Source organism: Lissotriton vulgaris, chromosome 8, assembly GCF_964263255.1.
Source record: "Lissotriton vulgaris chromosome 8, aLisVul1.2, whole genome shotgun sequence".
NCBI classification, from domain to species: domain Eukaryota; kingdom Metazoa; phylum Chordata; class Amphibia; order Caudata; family Salamandridae; genus Lissotriton; species Lissotriton vulgaris.
In genome coordinates, this window is record NC_141696.1 from 491482182 (window position 1) to 491499158 (window position 16977).

The following is a 16977-nucleotide window of genomic DNA, read 5'->3' on the forward strand; positions in this document are numbered from 1 at the left end:
CCTATCCCTAAGAACTGCGGGCACTGTTGCAAACTGTGGGAATTGGATGTGTCAATTGAGCCTTGCTGAGCTAGTTAGATTCAGATGCCCCTTCCCACTCTCTTGAGATTAGACCCCTCATTTAGATCCTGCTCAAAGAGTTAAAAGTCCTGAGCAATTCCTTTCTCATTCACCTTATTGAATCTTTTTTTCTGCCTCTAGAGGCTTTATTGTCTGAAACAGTCTGCCGTTTCCACATTCCTTCATCTCCTTCGCTTAGTATAGCAGGGAACTTCCCATCATAGGAAAATAAACTTACTTGATTTACCTATAACAACTTCAAACAATTTGCCTTTGCATTCACTATTTGAATCTCTTTGCATTATAAAAACTAAATTAATACAATGATATGTTTATTGATTTATAATCAATTTGATTTTGTAATGTTGTCAATCTGTTAATAAACCTTTTTGATTAGAAAATCTACTACTCTGTGTTTCTTGTGGGGGCCTAAGGTGCTTTCCTGTAATTGATGTATTGCTGATGTCAAACCTTAGTCCAGAGCACCTTGTACTGGAGTATGCAACAATGATCTGTGTGGTGTAATCCCATAATAGCTGAAACAAACCTCTATCAACTATTTACTTGACACTTTGGCAATCACATTTTGGCATAGGACACTACAGTTTTCATCTGCTGGCTCTATGTGTGAGACTCTTTATTCCCAACTGCCCTACCCTTCTTCACCAATACATTCTCGTTTCTCTCTTTCGTACGCCCCACCCTCTCCCTCTTTTTCAATGTGGCCCTCGTCAAAACCACCACCCTCTTGTATTTTTCCTTTTTTACATCTGTCTTTCACCATGTGCTCCTTATCACCCTGTCACCATTTCATGTTCCTCCTTAGTCACCTTGTGTGGCATCATTCATTTCTATGCGATTCAATCTCCCCTAAGTGTTATGGCCCCTTCTACCTAGCCAGAGAGTCTGGGATGTAATTAGAATTCTGATGTGTGCCTGGTTGAGTGAATGTCAGTTGGAATGTGTGGGCTGAGCAGCAGGGATACTGCACCCGGTGGTGCTTCCTTACTACCATCTTTACGTGTAGCCTGAGACTCCTACCTTGTGAATAAACTTCATCCTGCTTCACCTATATTATTTGCTACCCTGCATCTTAATTTACCACAATGGCGATGAGAATGGGCTTTCACGTTATTTCTTCCTCCCGAACTCTTTCATGATGCAGCCATTCTCAATCTATATAAGTCCACCAGACAGATAACCTCCCCAGGTTCTCGGTCCCCTGTCTTTGTTCACCATGCCTCTCAAGCAGCTTTTCATTAGAGCCACAGGCATCATGTTTTTTTTCTATTGTTTGTTTCCTACAAAACAAAAGGTGGGTTATACTTTCATTAACACTCTGCTGAGACATGTTTTATGGAAAGTGTTTACAGAATAGATAGGATGAATAGCACAACGTGTGCAGGTGATAGCTTCACTGTCAGAAGGAGCATGCATATGGGAATCAAAGGTACAACTTCTTTGTAACAACTTTTAATGTACCTAGCATGACAATTTAGTCTCTATACATTCACTGTGACAGCAAGATTTTAAGAGAAATCGGAGCAGCAAATACAGCAAAAATAATGATGAAGTTAACTTCACCAAAATAATGTACTTTCTTTCTTGAGTGCATCTTTGAGCCAGCAAAATATTTCAGTGAGATCAGCACCGTAAAGATCATAGGTGTGAATCCTGGCAGACCCAACCTCCCACCCTTGCAAGGATGATTGACTAAATACAGAGAGTTGGGTAAACCTTCAACTATGGGGCTTTAATATTTAAAATCCGCTCAAAGAAGGAGCGAAACTGTTTCTTCACTATTTGAATAGCACAATTAATTAAATTGCTTGTTGGCGTGTGTATAAAATATGTTATTACCCAAATCAACCGCACGTATTGATCAACTTTGGCCCTGCTATGATTCAAATTTAACACCTGCATACCTTCCTTTACAATCTAAGTCAAAGGATTAGAAAAGCTATTCATATTTTGCTCAATTTACTTATGGTGTCATAGAATTATATTGATAAGGATTCTTTTTATGATACCCAATGTATTTACAAGGGATTTCAACAATTTATTGGAATTGATTGTATACAGCCTTACTAGCACTCACTAATTGCCACATATGTATGAAATATTCTAACTTGATTGACCATTGGAACGTGATCTCTCAAACACATTTCAAGTCCCCTATATGTATACTGTTATATATATGTACAAACAAAAAGTGTGGAATGTTGGCACCACACCAAAGGTAAAAGTTTTCTACTTTAACACAATCTGAAAACACTATACTTTTAATGAGTTTCACATTCTAAACCAATCAAATTTTTTATGAGAATTATTTTCCTGTGCATTTTAGGCACAGCAATTAACATCGAATCCACTATGCTTAGTTAACCATACAGTTCTGCCAAAGAAAAGCACCACATCAAAATATGTTCACCAGAAAAGCACAGGAAAAATAATTACCTTGCCACTTAATATAATCAAATATATTCGTGCAAAGCTCAAAATGTATCCTTCCCCTTGGTTATTCAGTAAGCACTGCAATAACTAGTAATAGTACATGATGTATACTCTATGCGGTAAATTTCTTCACGTTGTCAAACTATTCTTTAATGAAGTAATTACATGATGCACACAGTAGCATTGGTTTTAAGACGAAGGAATGTTGCATTCTGTACTGCTATACACATTTCAATACAGATTGTTTTCTCTATAAAGTGTATTATGTTCATTTTCATTTTTCAAGCTTTATTCGACTATTAAAAACAATCACAAAAGCGTACAGTAAAACACAATACAAACATTACGTTAAAAACAAAGGCTCAGCAATGAAGAATTTCAGAAAGTTAAAACACCAGACTTTTCCTGTGAGAGATGGCTCTGAGTAAAAAAGTAGCAGTAAAAAAACAGATGTCTGCAGAGTCAAGTGCAAATAATTCCATGGCTTGGGTAATAGTATACACTGAGAATCTTAAAAACATAGGTCTGAGATAGAGACGGCGAAGATGCATATAGAGTGGGCAAATAAGCATGAAATGCAGAGTACTTTGCCTAGTCTGACCATCACAGGGACAGGGAGAATGGCTATGAAGTATTATGTAAAGTGTCACTGTTGTACAAGCTAAATTACACTTGATTCCTACCTTTGGGAATGGTGATTTGACAACCAAGGTCGTAATCTTGCTGGAGCCGATAAATAGCAACTTCCTGCAGTCGAGCACGCTCCAGTTCAGACAGACTTTGTATGGGGACTGACTTCAGGCGAACACTGCGTCCTGACATGCTGTTCCACGTAAAATCACCCTGAGAGATGGAGAAAAAGAAAGTAAACTATTAGATCACTCATGAAACTTAACAGCAGCCTTAAATCAATAAATTAGAGATGGGAAAATATTGTTCAATTCTTAACATATTGATTTCCTATTCTCTTGTCGTTTCTTTATCTTATTTCCTTGAAATTCCAATCAGGTGCCGTTATATCAAGTTTCTACTGGACTATAAACAACCAAGCGAATATTCAATAAGCGGATCCAAGAACCATTCTAGATAAAACCTTCACATATCAAATCTACATCTTACCCAAAACATGACCCTTCAGCAATATCACACAGAGCAGAGGCGAGCAAGTATTCAAAAGCCCAACATCAGTGGCATAACGAACCTTGAGGGGGGCCCCCTGCAGGGTAAGTGAAGGGGCCCCCTCCGGACTCAATCTAGAGCTCCCCAGCAGAAGTGCGGTGCTGATGGGGCCCCCTGGAGGGTGAGGGCCCCCCACACAGCAGGGGCTGCAGGGGCCTGTGTTAAGCCCCTGCCCAACATGGATCTCACTACTAAATACTATAAGCCTCCATTACATTGTCAGCATTTCAATTTTGTATGATTTACAGTTCTGCAAAATCCCATCACGGGTTTTACTTTTTTCCAATAAATTCATAGGAAAAGTAGACTACTGCCAGATGCCTTTAGAGTTGCTGAGTTCAGTGCTCTGAGTGCAGCCATGTCCCTCATGTGCAATGTTCCAAGCAACTGACTTCTTGCCAGGTAGGTCAAGGCTCTTTTGTCCTTGTGTTTTGGATGAATGTGCAATGTCATTGAGCCCCGGCTTACAGAATGTGTTCACATTTAAGCAGGTTTTATTTTTTTATTCTATCTCCACAGTTACACCAACTCCCACAAGCAGGACACATCAAAATTAAATGAAGCAAAAATATAATTTTTTGTTTAACAGTTTCAAGAACGCATTTCGTGCATGTAAGCGTGCTCTTTTTTCAACTGGTACCACACCTTGAAGACAATTGAAAAAAATCCTGGTTTTCACTAGACAATATAAAATGCGCGCATTTTAATAATGGGTACAGGGGAATCCAACAAAACGACCACTGTTAATTTATTTTGAAAATACAGTGTGTATTGGTGCTACTAACAAAACAATGCACAGTCTTTCAATTGGGATGCACACAAACACTATATAATCACAAAATGTTCACCATGTTAATGGTTCATTTAAAATGCACTGATGTGATAGACTCCTGTAAGTATTTAAAGAAAATTCCTAACGCCATGAGCAGTTACTACACAAACATGGCTGCCATTGGTGTTGCACACTCAGCCCTTGCTTGGTAACCCTAATTGGACTTTAAAGTCTAACTGGCCCCAACACATTTTCAAAACAAAAGTGTACTTTAAATGTTATACTGAAAAATCCCTAATCCATTTAAAATCTGTTTGAAGTACAGAAAATATATGTAAACAATACAAATCACAGTTACACTTGATCAGAACGGGCAAGCCTCAAATACAAAATGCAACTAATTATTTAAAACAACAAAAACTGGACAGCCTTTACCAATACCCTCTCCATAACGAACTAGAGTAGGCCTTCTGGTACTAATCTTAGTTGCAGACTATTCCACTGAGCAGTGGAAAGACCAGTCCAGCCCAGGGTCGCTGAGATAATGTTAGGTGAAGGGATTTAGTGGGAGCACTATTCATTTGAATAACTATCCCTGCAGTTGAAACAAATACTTATTCCTGTGATAAACAAGAATCCGCAACACAATGAATATGGAGTATCTCATAGGCCTTCAAACCCACTAGGCAAAGAGGTACTGATAAACAGCCTGACCAAACCAGGCCTCAATCGCTAGTGTATAGTCAACACAATGTTTAAGAAGGAGGTGGACCAAAAGCTAGGTCACACCTCTGCAAGTCTCCATGAAAGTGGCATTACATATGCATGGCTAATTAGTGGCCTCCCCACTCACGAGGTAAACTTCCCCTTCAACATTCAGATATGCAATTACTGGTGTAATCATGGCAATATATAGTCACATCAAAACGCCATAGGAATACAGGCTTAAGTCCTCGATTACTGACAATCATTATATATCAAACAGGAGCTGCAAACCTTTTAGGGTCTTAATTTAAGCAAAAATATAAAAGCCCACTCGCACTGCAATTTATAAATTGAAACTCTGAGGCCACTGAGAATAAAATGAAAAAAACAACCTGCTCTCACAAGAAATAGTCTGACAACCTAGCACACATGGTGATTGGATAGATGGACGGGCCCAATGTAGTGCTGAAAATATGGTTCAAGGCTAATTAACAAAGGGTTTGCAGCTCAGGTAGTGGCTTAAACCTAAATGAAAAAGGTTCTTAAATAGAACCACATGCATGTCTTATAGGCCCACTGGCTCAAAGGGATAATATAATTGTTAAGTCCCTGTCGCTAGTTTATTTCGAACAGGACTAGGTTTCTAAGAGCTGATTGTCCATGGTCTTTAAAAGTTGGTAAAGAATGGATGCGAGGTTATCCATGTTAAGAACACAGAATAGGAACATGTTTATATCAATATATAGGTACTGTATGTTTTGACATGATGGACAATGAATGCCGCACAGCCAACAGAAGGGAGACTTAACACAGTAGTCCCAAAGAAGCCCCTGCACATTATTCTCTTTATTCATCTGCTTGTAAAAAACGGTTATAGAAATGTCACTTTGTCAAAGTTCTAGTTCTTCAGCAAGGAAGCTATTTAATTGTGTAACAACCGGGAGAAAACTTATCTTCAATTACAACCCTTCACCACTTGACCCTCAAGATACCTAGGGCAGTGAAATGTTTACTCGGCAAGGCAGTGTCTGCTACAAATTGATGAGAGAAAATGACACTCAACAACACTATCAATCCACCAAGAGCTTATACTTAATGATAATTTAAAAAAAGGTTCTTGTATTCTACACACAGCTAAATACCACTCACAAATTTGCAAATATTCACAAGTTTGCAGAATAGCATGCAAATCCTCAAAACGTGTGTTACAAGAACTAATGCAGTACATTTCCTCCCTGGTTTTGCCAGGAGGCTACCAAACACCAAAACCGGTGTCTACAATGCCTATCAGTGGGATCTCAATAAACAAAACATTTGCAGGCAGGCTTTAACAAACGATATAAACCAAAAAACTACTGCCTACTGACTTTAGCAAATCGTTTTCGTAATCAACAAGCGCTAGTCAAAGTGTTGAACGATAAAAATACATCTGCTAATTGTTTTTGTCGAAAGATTGTCTTCGCAATCATTAACTTCGTGTTACTATAAGGGAACCTGCTTCTAGTGTTTCTTTTTACCTCCTGTGATTCAAAGTTTATCTTAAGGTAGCTAGTTAGGGATATGCGAAATACTTCGGAGTAATAAAGGGCATTTTAAAAATTCATTCTAACATCAAGGGAAGCCAAAGAAGGACTTTCAGAAAGAGTAATGTCATCTAACTCCTTTGTGCCTGTGCCAACTTATTTTGTGATGAGGAGGGTGACATTATGTGGGGGTATATCAGATTTTGGAAGAGTAGCAAGCAGGGCAGTGGCGTTACAGAGATGTAAAAGCAACCTACATGCTTCAATCATGCCAAAAAACGATGAATTGTGGGTGTTCTTGTTAGAGTTGACCGCTTTAAGCCTGTGAATGAAATGATCAATCCCTAGTCCTTTTATGCTTTTTACACATTCTATATAATAGATAATATTATTGTTTTTTTTTTTTTTTACAGAGATCAGCTGGAAGCTGCAGCCGTTATCGCCAAACGTACCTCTGCGATCAAAATAAGGCATTTACAGGTTCAATCGATGGCACATTCGTCAACATGCATTTCCTAAAAAGCCTCTTGGTAAATCAGCCAGAAAGGATTTTTGCTTTTTAGTAAATATTTTCTCAGAATCTGCTTTCAGATGTCCAGTTTATGTAAGGACTCCGCTATATTTGGACTGGTGCTTGAGTCGGTGCAGGCTAACAGAGATAAAAAGTTGAGTTTAGGACAAGTGCTTACTATTGCCAGTTACTGTGCCCTGAGCGAACACAGAAGGATAACACCACTCACTTTGAATTCAAACTAACTAGGTAAACAGAAGAAAAGTAAAATTTCAGACGCTGGGCGCTATTTCAGACATGAAAAAAATATTCAAATGTTCTAAATTTTGAAACCTCTTCCACAGTGCAAATGTTCACCTAAACCTACCTCGTCTCCTGCTCCTATTTGTAATTTTTTACATCTGGCCATTGAGATAACATTAGATGTCTTACCACACTATTGCTTTTCACCCAGCAAATCATACATAATATACAGACATACATAGAGGGGCTTTTTGCTCATTGGACTTCATCCACGGGTCTCTTGGCCTGTCATTCACATTTTGTTTCAGCCCATTACAACATACTGGCCAGTCACTTTGCCCATTTGCTCCCTTTGCACTTAGGTGAAAATTTTTCTCTCACACAATAGTTCATTTCTCTTCAGTTGCAAATCTGGAGCAAAGGGCGCTTTTAGAAAAAATTATATAAAGTTTAAACTCCTGTTATTTATATTACTTGGAGTCCTTTTGACGTTTTATTTTTGAGGCATGTGATTGAAATATATATAGTATATGCGATTCTCTAATCCCTATATAAATGTTAGTATCTAATTTCTTTATAATCAGTGACTTGTGGCGCACCCAGTCCTTGATTATTAAGAAAAGACAACTATTGTAAGTTGAGTTCTGACACCACAATGCCTGCTGCCAGATCTAGCACCCAAGGTGAAAGGCAGGTCAGGTGATGGTGCATAATTAGAGGAGCTGTTCATAGCAAAGAAAACAGAACGGGGCAGATTTATGATGCCCATGCGCCGCAATTGCGTCACTTAATTTGACGCAACGGCTGCGCAAATAATGCGCCCTATTTACAACGTGACGCATCCCCTAGCTGTAAAGCACTGCGCTATAAGGAGGCGTTCCTGCGCAGGGGGGGGCGTTCCTGCGCATGAACGCCTCCTGAAAGTGGCTGAGTGAAATCTATGAGATTTCACTCAGTCACTTTCAGGGCAATGCTGCGTCAAAACCCTGCGCCTGCTTGAAGCAGGCGTAGGTCTTGACGGAGCATTGTGTAGATGGGGCACCCCCGAGCCTTGCTGGAGCTGCGTCGCGCTTGCGACGCAACTCCAGCAATGCGCCACCTTTCCGGCACAGATGCGTCACGCATCTGTGCCGTTTTTGCACCAGGGTGCGCCGCATTATAAATGCGGCGCACCATGGGTGGCGGAGCTGTGGCGCACGTTAACTGGCGCATCCCTGGGGATGCGCCAGTTAACATTAATCTGCCCCAACATGCTTTTCTTTCTTCTGCTCTATTTTTTAGCTTACAATGACTAGCAAAGAGAACGTGTTTATTTTTGCACTCCTTAGAGAGCAGCAATAATCTTTCTGCATGTTTCTACACATTCAGAGCTAGTGCAGTCTTCATTTTTTGTAAAAGCAAAAAACAGACATATTGAACTGTTAACTAACAGGATTTTGATGGGTTTAATTTTGCACTAGAGGTTTTATTTTGATCCTTCATGTTCAAACATGCTTGCTCTTTCACATATGAAATATCTATGCCATTGCTTGTGGAAAAGGTGATGGTGTGACCATGTATTATATGGGATAAAATACCCTGAGGCATAAGTCACCTCAGAGCGCTATAATCTTATAAAGGAACTTCTTGGTGACTTGCAATATACTTAGAGTATTGAGATATATAGATTTCTATATATATATATATAAAAACAAATGTATGTCTGTCTGTCTGTTTGTCCTTTATGCATTACTACACCATTTATCCGATCGGCATGAAACTTTGGGAAGTTGTTGAGTACACTCCCGCGAAGGTTTCTGGCAAAAAAAAAAAAAAAGTGAAATATCGGTCCCCCAGGGCCCTCAAAATCTTTCAAATACTGAACGTTTACAGTTTCCGATGCGACTTGCTTTTGCAATGACCATGAACAAAGCACAAGGACAATCGCTGCAAGTGTGTGGACTACATTTGGAGAATCCGTGCTTCTCACATGGACAACTGTATGTGGCGAGCTCACGCGTCGGAAAACCTGATTTATTCGTGTACGCACCAGACGGCAAAACAAAAAATACTATGTACCCACAAGCACTCGAATAAATAAACAGAATTAAAACACTTTAAAATGTTTTCCATATTAAAATGAATAGGTTTTAATAAAAATGACAAAATGTAAATTGAATGTTATCACAAGTTTCCTTAAATTTCCTTTCTTCTGAGATCGCAGCAACGCGCTAGCTAATATATATATATATATATATATATATATATATATATATATATTCACTGAAAAAACCATAGATTTCACACCAGTTATAGTTAGGAATTAGCATTTAAAAAACCTATTAAATTCACTGAAAAAAACATAGGTTTCACACCAGTTATAGTTAGCTGGAAATTTTACTGATATAAAACCATTGAAATTCCCACGTTATAGTTAGATGGACTCACTATAACTTGCGCGTGCAATGCACTGCTGATGACATCACATATTACATCACTCATGACATGGTCAGTGACATCACTCATGACATCACTGATGACACCATCCAGTGAATGTGTGTCTTTCTGAAAAATAAATATATTTTATATATGTATATGTAAAAGTTGATGGAAGAATAAATGTTTAAATAAGTGTCTAAATGGATGGTTTTTAAAAATTGATTGCTTAACTGGCTTAATAAGACATCATCAGCAGTGCATTGCACGCGCAAGTTATAGTGAGTCCATCTAACTATAACGTGGGAATTTCAATGGTTTTATATCAGTAAAATTTTCAGCTAACTATAACTGGTGTGAAACCTATGTTTTTTTCAGTGAATTTAATAGGTTTTTTAAATGCTAATTCCTAACTATAACTGGTGTGAAACCTATGGTTTTTTCAGTGAATTTCATAGGTTTTTTAAATGCTAATTACTTTGTATATCGAGTTTCTAACCTTTTTTTTTACAATTTGCTGGTTTTTTAAAAGTATTCATGTTTTTTTTATATAATTTTTTTCTTTTGCGCTTTGGGTGCGCGCTCCGGGAAGCTTTCATCTAAGCTCTCCGGTAAGCTTTTCCGTGAGCTCATCTGAAAGCGCACCCAGAGCGCAACTGTCGTTCGTGAAAAAAAATATGAATGAAAAGTTAATAATAATGCAAAACATTTCGTACCATACAAATAAAATTAGTTTTTTTTAATAAGGAAAATGATTATGCATTTCTGTAAAAGTTTGATGACGTCACTTCGGCGCGCAACGTAAGTGCCCTCGGAAGCGCCTACGTTCGCGGCGCATAAACGCACGCAAAAGCGCCTACGATCGCACCACGTTTGCGCCCCGGAAGCGCCTACGATCGCGCTGCGTAAACACACCGGAAGTGCTCCGGAGCGCGCAGCGTAAACGCGTCGGGTCATGTGACCCTAAAATAACACTTTTCATTGGTTGCTAACAGTTTTTTTTTACAATGAATGAAATCCCCACCCATTTCCTTCACTTCTTCTTTCACTTTTGTGACTGAAAGACCTGCCTTTTTTGCTGTTGCATATTTCTTGATTAATCATGGCTGCCAGACCATCCAGCAGTGAAGAGGACTCCAATGATTTCATTGATGAAGAGCCTCCTCAGCCGAAGGTCAAAGAACATTTCATCTGGAAATTTTTTAAGTTTCCAGCAGACCAGAAAAAGGTGAATGCACCAAAAGTAGAGTGCAGGATCTGCAAACAGGTCCTGTCACGGGGTAACCCCCAAAAAAAGTATTCTTTTGGCAACTTCACCATGATTCGCCATGTGGAGAGGAGGCACCCCCAGAATTTTGCCCGGGAAAGTGTCAGGGCTCTGGCACAAGAGGTTCCCAGAGATGGGGCCTCTACATCAACAGGAGGAGCAACTTCTTCTGGGAGAGAGCAATCGCAGGAGCAGGTGGCAAACATACAGCCTGCATTTAACCATGGGGTCGTCAAATGCAGATACTGCAATCAACTCCTCACCTATGGGGAGCAAAGTGTCCTGCTCATGGTTCGAGCATTGGAGAACCATCGCTGCCCTTCCCACCCCTAATTTTTTTCTTTTCTTTTTGCTCCTGTTGAGCAGTTTCCATTCCCTGTTTTTGTTCCTGTTCAGTTAAAAGAAGAAAACCAAAAGTTCTTTTCAGAACTACCTCCAATTCTCATCAAAGAGCTATATTCTTAAAAAAATGAAGAGTAAGTGAAATATAGTGCATTGATAATTGAAAGGAGAATGAGTAAGAAAGAACAGAAAGGTATGAGAGGTGAAAGGAAGTGAAGTAGGAGGAATGAAAGAAGGTGAGTGTTAGAAAAGAAAGTTATGACACAGTGAATAAACTGGAGGCCTCATTTCTGAAAAGTGACGCATCGCTACGTGAAAACAGCGATGCGTCACTTTTCTGGACGCACTCCTTATGACATTCCAGATATGTCATATTTAGTATATGACTAATCAATTCGCAAGGAGTTACAGATATGTCAGTATTTCTGACGTATCTGTAAACACAAAAGTAACGCATTGCTGGAGTGCGTCACAAAAGTGACGCAACTCCAGTAATGTGTCCTTTCACATGGAAAAAGCACCATGTGAAAGGTTTGCTTTGAAGCAGGCGCAAGATTTTGGCGCAACAGCATCCTAAAAAAGACGCACTGCGTCATTATTACCAAACTTTTTGCAGGGGAACACCCCCTCTGCATGCATTATACCTGACACTATTTTTAAAAAGTGACGCATCTAGGTACATGGGTCACTTTTTAAAACTCTGCGCCACATTATATCTGCATCAGGTATAATGTATGCAGAGGGGGCAATCCCTCGCAAAAAGCTTGGTAATAACGACGTACTGAAATCTATGAGATTTCTTTGCGTCACTTTTAGGATGCTGTTGCGTCAAAATCTTGCGCCTGCCTCGCGTCACTTTCATGTTTACAGATATGTGAGAAATACTGACGTATCTGTAACTCCTTGCAACATGATTCGTCATATATTAAATATGACACATCTGGAATGTCATAAGGAGTGCGCACAGAAAAGTGACGCATCACACCAGCAGTGTAATAAAATGTGCCTCGTTGCACTATATTTAAAGGATGCAACAGCATCCTAAAAGTGACGCAGTGAAATCTCAAACATTTCACTGCGTCGCTATTACAAAGCTTTTTGCGGGGGAACACCACCTCTGCATGCATTATACCTCACGCAAATATAATGTGGCGCTTGATTTTAAAAAGTGACCCATCTACCTAGATACGTCACTTTTTAAATATAACGCAACGAGGCACATTTTTTTACACCACTGGTGCGATGCGTCACTTTTCTGTGCGCACTCCTTATGACATTCCAAGTAACGCATTGCTGGAGTGCGTCACAAAAGTGACGCAACTCCAGTAATGTGTCCTTTCACATGGAAAAAGCACCATGTGAAAGGGCTTGCGTCAGTCTAACACCTGCTGTAAAGCAGGCACAAGATTTTGACGCAACAGCATCCTAAAAGTGACGCAGTGAAATCTCAAAGATTTCACTGCGTCGCTATTACAAAGCTTTTTGCGGGAGAACACCCCCTCTGCATGCATTATACCTGACGCTATTTTTAAAAAGTGACGCATCTAGGTACATGGGTCACTTTTTAAAACTCTGCGCCACATTATATCTGCGTCAGGTATAATGTATGCAAAGGGGGCATTCCCCCGCAAAAAGCTTGGTAATAACGACGTACTGAAATCTATAAGATTTCTCTGCGTCACTTTTAGGATGCTGTTGCGTCAAAATCTTGCACCTGCCTCGCATCACTTTTATGTTTACAGATATGTCAGAAATACTGATGTATCTGTAACTCCTTGCAACATGATTCGTCATACATTAAATATGACACATCTGGAATGTCATAAGGAGTGCGCACAGAAAAGTGACGCATCACAACAGCAGTGTAAAAAAATGTGCCTCGTTGCACTATATTTAAAAAGTGACGCATCTAGATAGATGCGTCACTTTTTAAATATTGCATAACAATGCGCATTTTTTTACACCGCTGGTGCGTCACAAAAATTGACGCACAGGAGGAGCAAAACTAGCAGCGCAAGGCCTTCATAAATATGGTCCTGGATTTTCCCCGTGCTTCGCCGGTGCGCGTACCATGCGCTTCCCCCCCGCGCAAAACGAAAAAAAAAAAAAAAAAATTAATGCCCTGCAGGACCCTATTTTAGCCCCTACATCAAACCTAGGGGGTCAGAGGGGGTCTACTCTTCCCCCTTATGGTCATTTGCCCCTTTTTTTTTCAAACCCCTTGTGTCTCGATTTTACTGAGACACAAGATGGCGGCCGCTCCAGACTGTTTAGAATGTTTACAGACACCCAAGAGCCAATCAGCTTCCTGCGCGCAAGTCGCGTGTCGCGCCTGGAGCGCACTCCGGTGCGCGCACCGGAGAGCGCCTATAGATATATATATATTTTTGAACCTAAATTACTCAAAATCCACTGCAGCACATATCTTGAGACATAGCAAAGGCATATCGGGCTACCAGTCCCTTCAATTTTGCCAAGTTTGCTGGAAATCCATTCAGCCGTTCGGGCTAAAAGTGAAATCGACCGCCCTATGGAAATTTACATGGGGAAAACGCGTTTTGGGACCCCCCTTTTATCTCGGCCCCCGCTTGACGAATCCCCCCCAAACTTTCAAGGAAGGACCCGAGCTCGACGAGGCCATTTTCAGGAAATTTTCAGGCAGATTCGTCAACCGGTGCCAAAGTTATTCCAAATAGAATTTAGAGATTTAACATTGAAAAAAATCCTAACTATAACTACCTACTGGCGACCGCCAGTAGGTAATATTATATATATATATATATATATATATATATATATATATATATATATATATATATATATCCAGCTTGTTAAAAGCCAGCGCTATAAGTTTTCCAATACTTGTTGCAGTTTGGGTGGTGAGGGGAACTACAAAATTGTCCAAGGTTAATTGGCACCTTAGGTAAAATTATTCAGGTTCACATATTTTCATTCCTTTCGTATATTACCCATTTCTCAATTTAAAGAAGGCTCAATGAAGTATTACCTACAAAATATTATGTAACAGCAAGGGGAAAAGTGGTCTATTTTCAATCTGATGCATTTAAATATATTGCGCTGACCAATCATTAATTCAATTGGAAAAATATGCAGAGTGATCACAGTTTACCTCAAGGTTTATGAAGAGCATTTGTATTAAAGTACAACAGATCAGTTTTCTCTACTGTGAGACATTTATAGATAACAAGCCTTCAGAAACACTGGCCAAAGTAGATGCAGAGCCGCTCTACTACAACCTGACTTATACACAATAAGATTTTCAAAAGGAGGTAAGTAGTTGCGGATATGTATACTTATATTACATATGGCTTCGATTTAAACCTGAAGAGCCCTCACTTGGAGCCTGACAAGTTACACGCCAGTTCACTAGATCATCGAGGGTATGGTCTAGACTGCCATGGTAGAGGAACACTGGTCATATTTAGAGATCACAGCCAGTTGGGCTATTGTTGTGTAGTTCCTACAAATCTATATAGTATCTGTGCGTTTAGGTAACAAAAACTAAGAGATTGGTGTCCAGACGATTCCAGACACCCCCAGGATATGTTAGTCTGTAGACCAGCTAGCTCACAGTGCCACTAGAAGCTCCACAATCTTACCAAGGAGCGAAGTTTCTGGACACTATCGAACAGGACAACCCTGACCCCTCAGGGATCGTGGAAACAGCACAGTACTTTTTGCTCAGTCAATCGTGCTTACTCGGTCGCAGAGAGAAAGACAGAATAAACGGTGGGGACGTTTTTAATCAGCATTTATTGAACCAGCGTCATTCTAGTATAAAGTACATGTGCTGCAACAACCATTAGACAGAAACAGATGCATTTGGTTATGAGCACCAACATAGTAAATACAAGGTAGAATTCTACCATGATGCTAAAACAATAAATATATGTAGGAATATATATACACATGGCAGTATTCAAGAGTACTCCTACAATGCAAACAAATGCAAGACTGCTGCTCCATTTAATGCTGATCCATTAAGAGTTGTGACAAGCAAAGGACATATGGATTGCTCAAAGTCCCGAAAAGTCCATTACGAGAAACTTTTCACATTTCAAGCATCTGCCTCGATGTTTTTCAGCTCCAGACCCTACGAGTGAGTGCCTAAGTAAAGCATTTGAGTCTACATATACAATGTCAGATGACAGTTTAACTTCTTCACCTCGTACAACTCAATCTGGAAGACTGGTGCGAGCACCTCAACAACTCATTGAGGAACTCAATGTATTTATGTTGTACATAGTTTTTATTTAACAGAGTGGGAGATGTAGAGTCGGGTGATCATGTGCATTAGGACACTTGTGGTCCTCCGCAGACTCTTTAGAAAATTACAAAATCAGTTGGGTGTGTCTGGATGTAGTCAAAGTTTGTGACTAATGCATCCAGTTAACAGTTGTATGCTGAAGAATAAAGATGTGTGCTACCGAACTCCTTGTGTGGCATAGTCGTTTGTGTGCTCCAGAGCTGGTGTAGATGCAACCGGGATGTAACACCCCCCCTGAAGCTACACCCCTGTATGTTTTATTATACTGTTTCAGTTACAGGACGTAATGGTGGTTAAGCACCAAGAGATTAAATGACACAAGTTTAAATAAAACTGCCTCTCCCACAAACACGTTCTCCCCAAATCAACGCATCCGGAGCAAAACACGTCAATCATCTCAGCTATATAAACTTAAGGAATGTGCTGCTGGCAGCGGCAAACCAATGACTGGATACAGTCCGCTTAAGCTCTTTACTTTGCCAAATGGTAAAAGAGCCCTCGCCGTGTACAATACATTTTGCAATACCAGATATTTTGACCACTTCTTTCTAATAACATTGCAATCTATTTGCATGCATATTATAGCATTTTATTAGCAATACCTATGCATTATCAAACACTTTCAATGTTAATATTTGGGTAAAGGCAGGATCCGTTATACTTTTGATGGAAAAGCTTTCAGGAAAAAGCTTTTTGGAAGTCTGCCGTCTCTCTGGCTCTGTGCAGGGTGCTGAAAAGGCAACTGAAAACAGATGAGCACGGGAAACACGTTGCTCCAATAGTACTGGATTTCAATATACAGAGAACGTTCATCATACTTAACCCTTGAAATAAAACTGATAATTCTACCAGGTGTCCCAGCCCAGCAGCAAATGCTGACAGAGCGCCAGCACCATGCTTGCGTGGATGGGGTTAAGAGTGGGTGGAGGGGGGTTCCAGTGCCTTTTTAGAATACCATATATTTTGTTGGACCATGGGTGATATGCCGTAATGAGTTTAACAGGAATTGTTTTATTCTGATCCTTACTTCTTGTTTGTAAAGTATCTAATCTCCTCAACTTTTTCACTCGATTTTTCGCTTTTCCAAGTACTTCTGGGTCATAACCCCTGAATAGAAATCTTTTTTCCATGTCATTCAGTGTAGCCATAAAGTCTGTGTCTTTAGCACAATTCCTCCTTGCTCTATAAAATTCACCGTAAGGGATTGCATTTATTTGT

At 39.8% G+C, this 16977-nt stretch overlaps 1 protein-coding gene across 2 annotated transcripts in view; it reads right to left on the reverse strand.

The window, feature by feature from the left end:
* Positions 1 to 16977, reverse strand: part of ARHGAP6 (Rho GTPase activating protein 6) — a 1594767-nt gene that overhangs the window by 1013245 nt on the left and 564545 nt on the right. For both annotated transcript variants that reach the window (XM_086934307.1, XM_086934308.1), the window contains exon 2: positions 3198 to 3357. In XM_086934307.1, coding sequence (XP_086790433.1) covers positions 3198 to 3357 — 160 coding nt within the window. The remainder of the gene's footprint in view (positions 1 to 3197; positions 3358 to 16977) is intronic.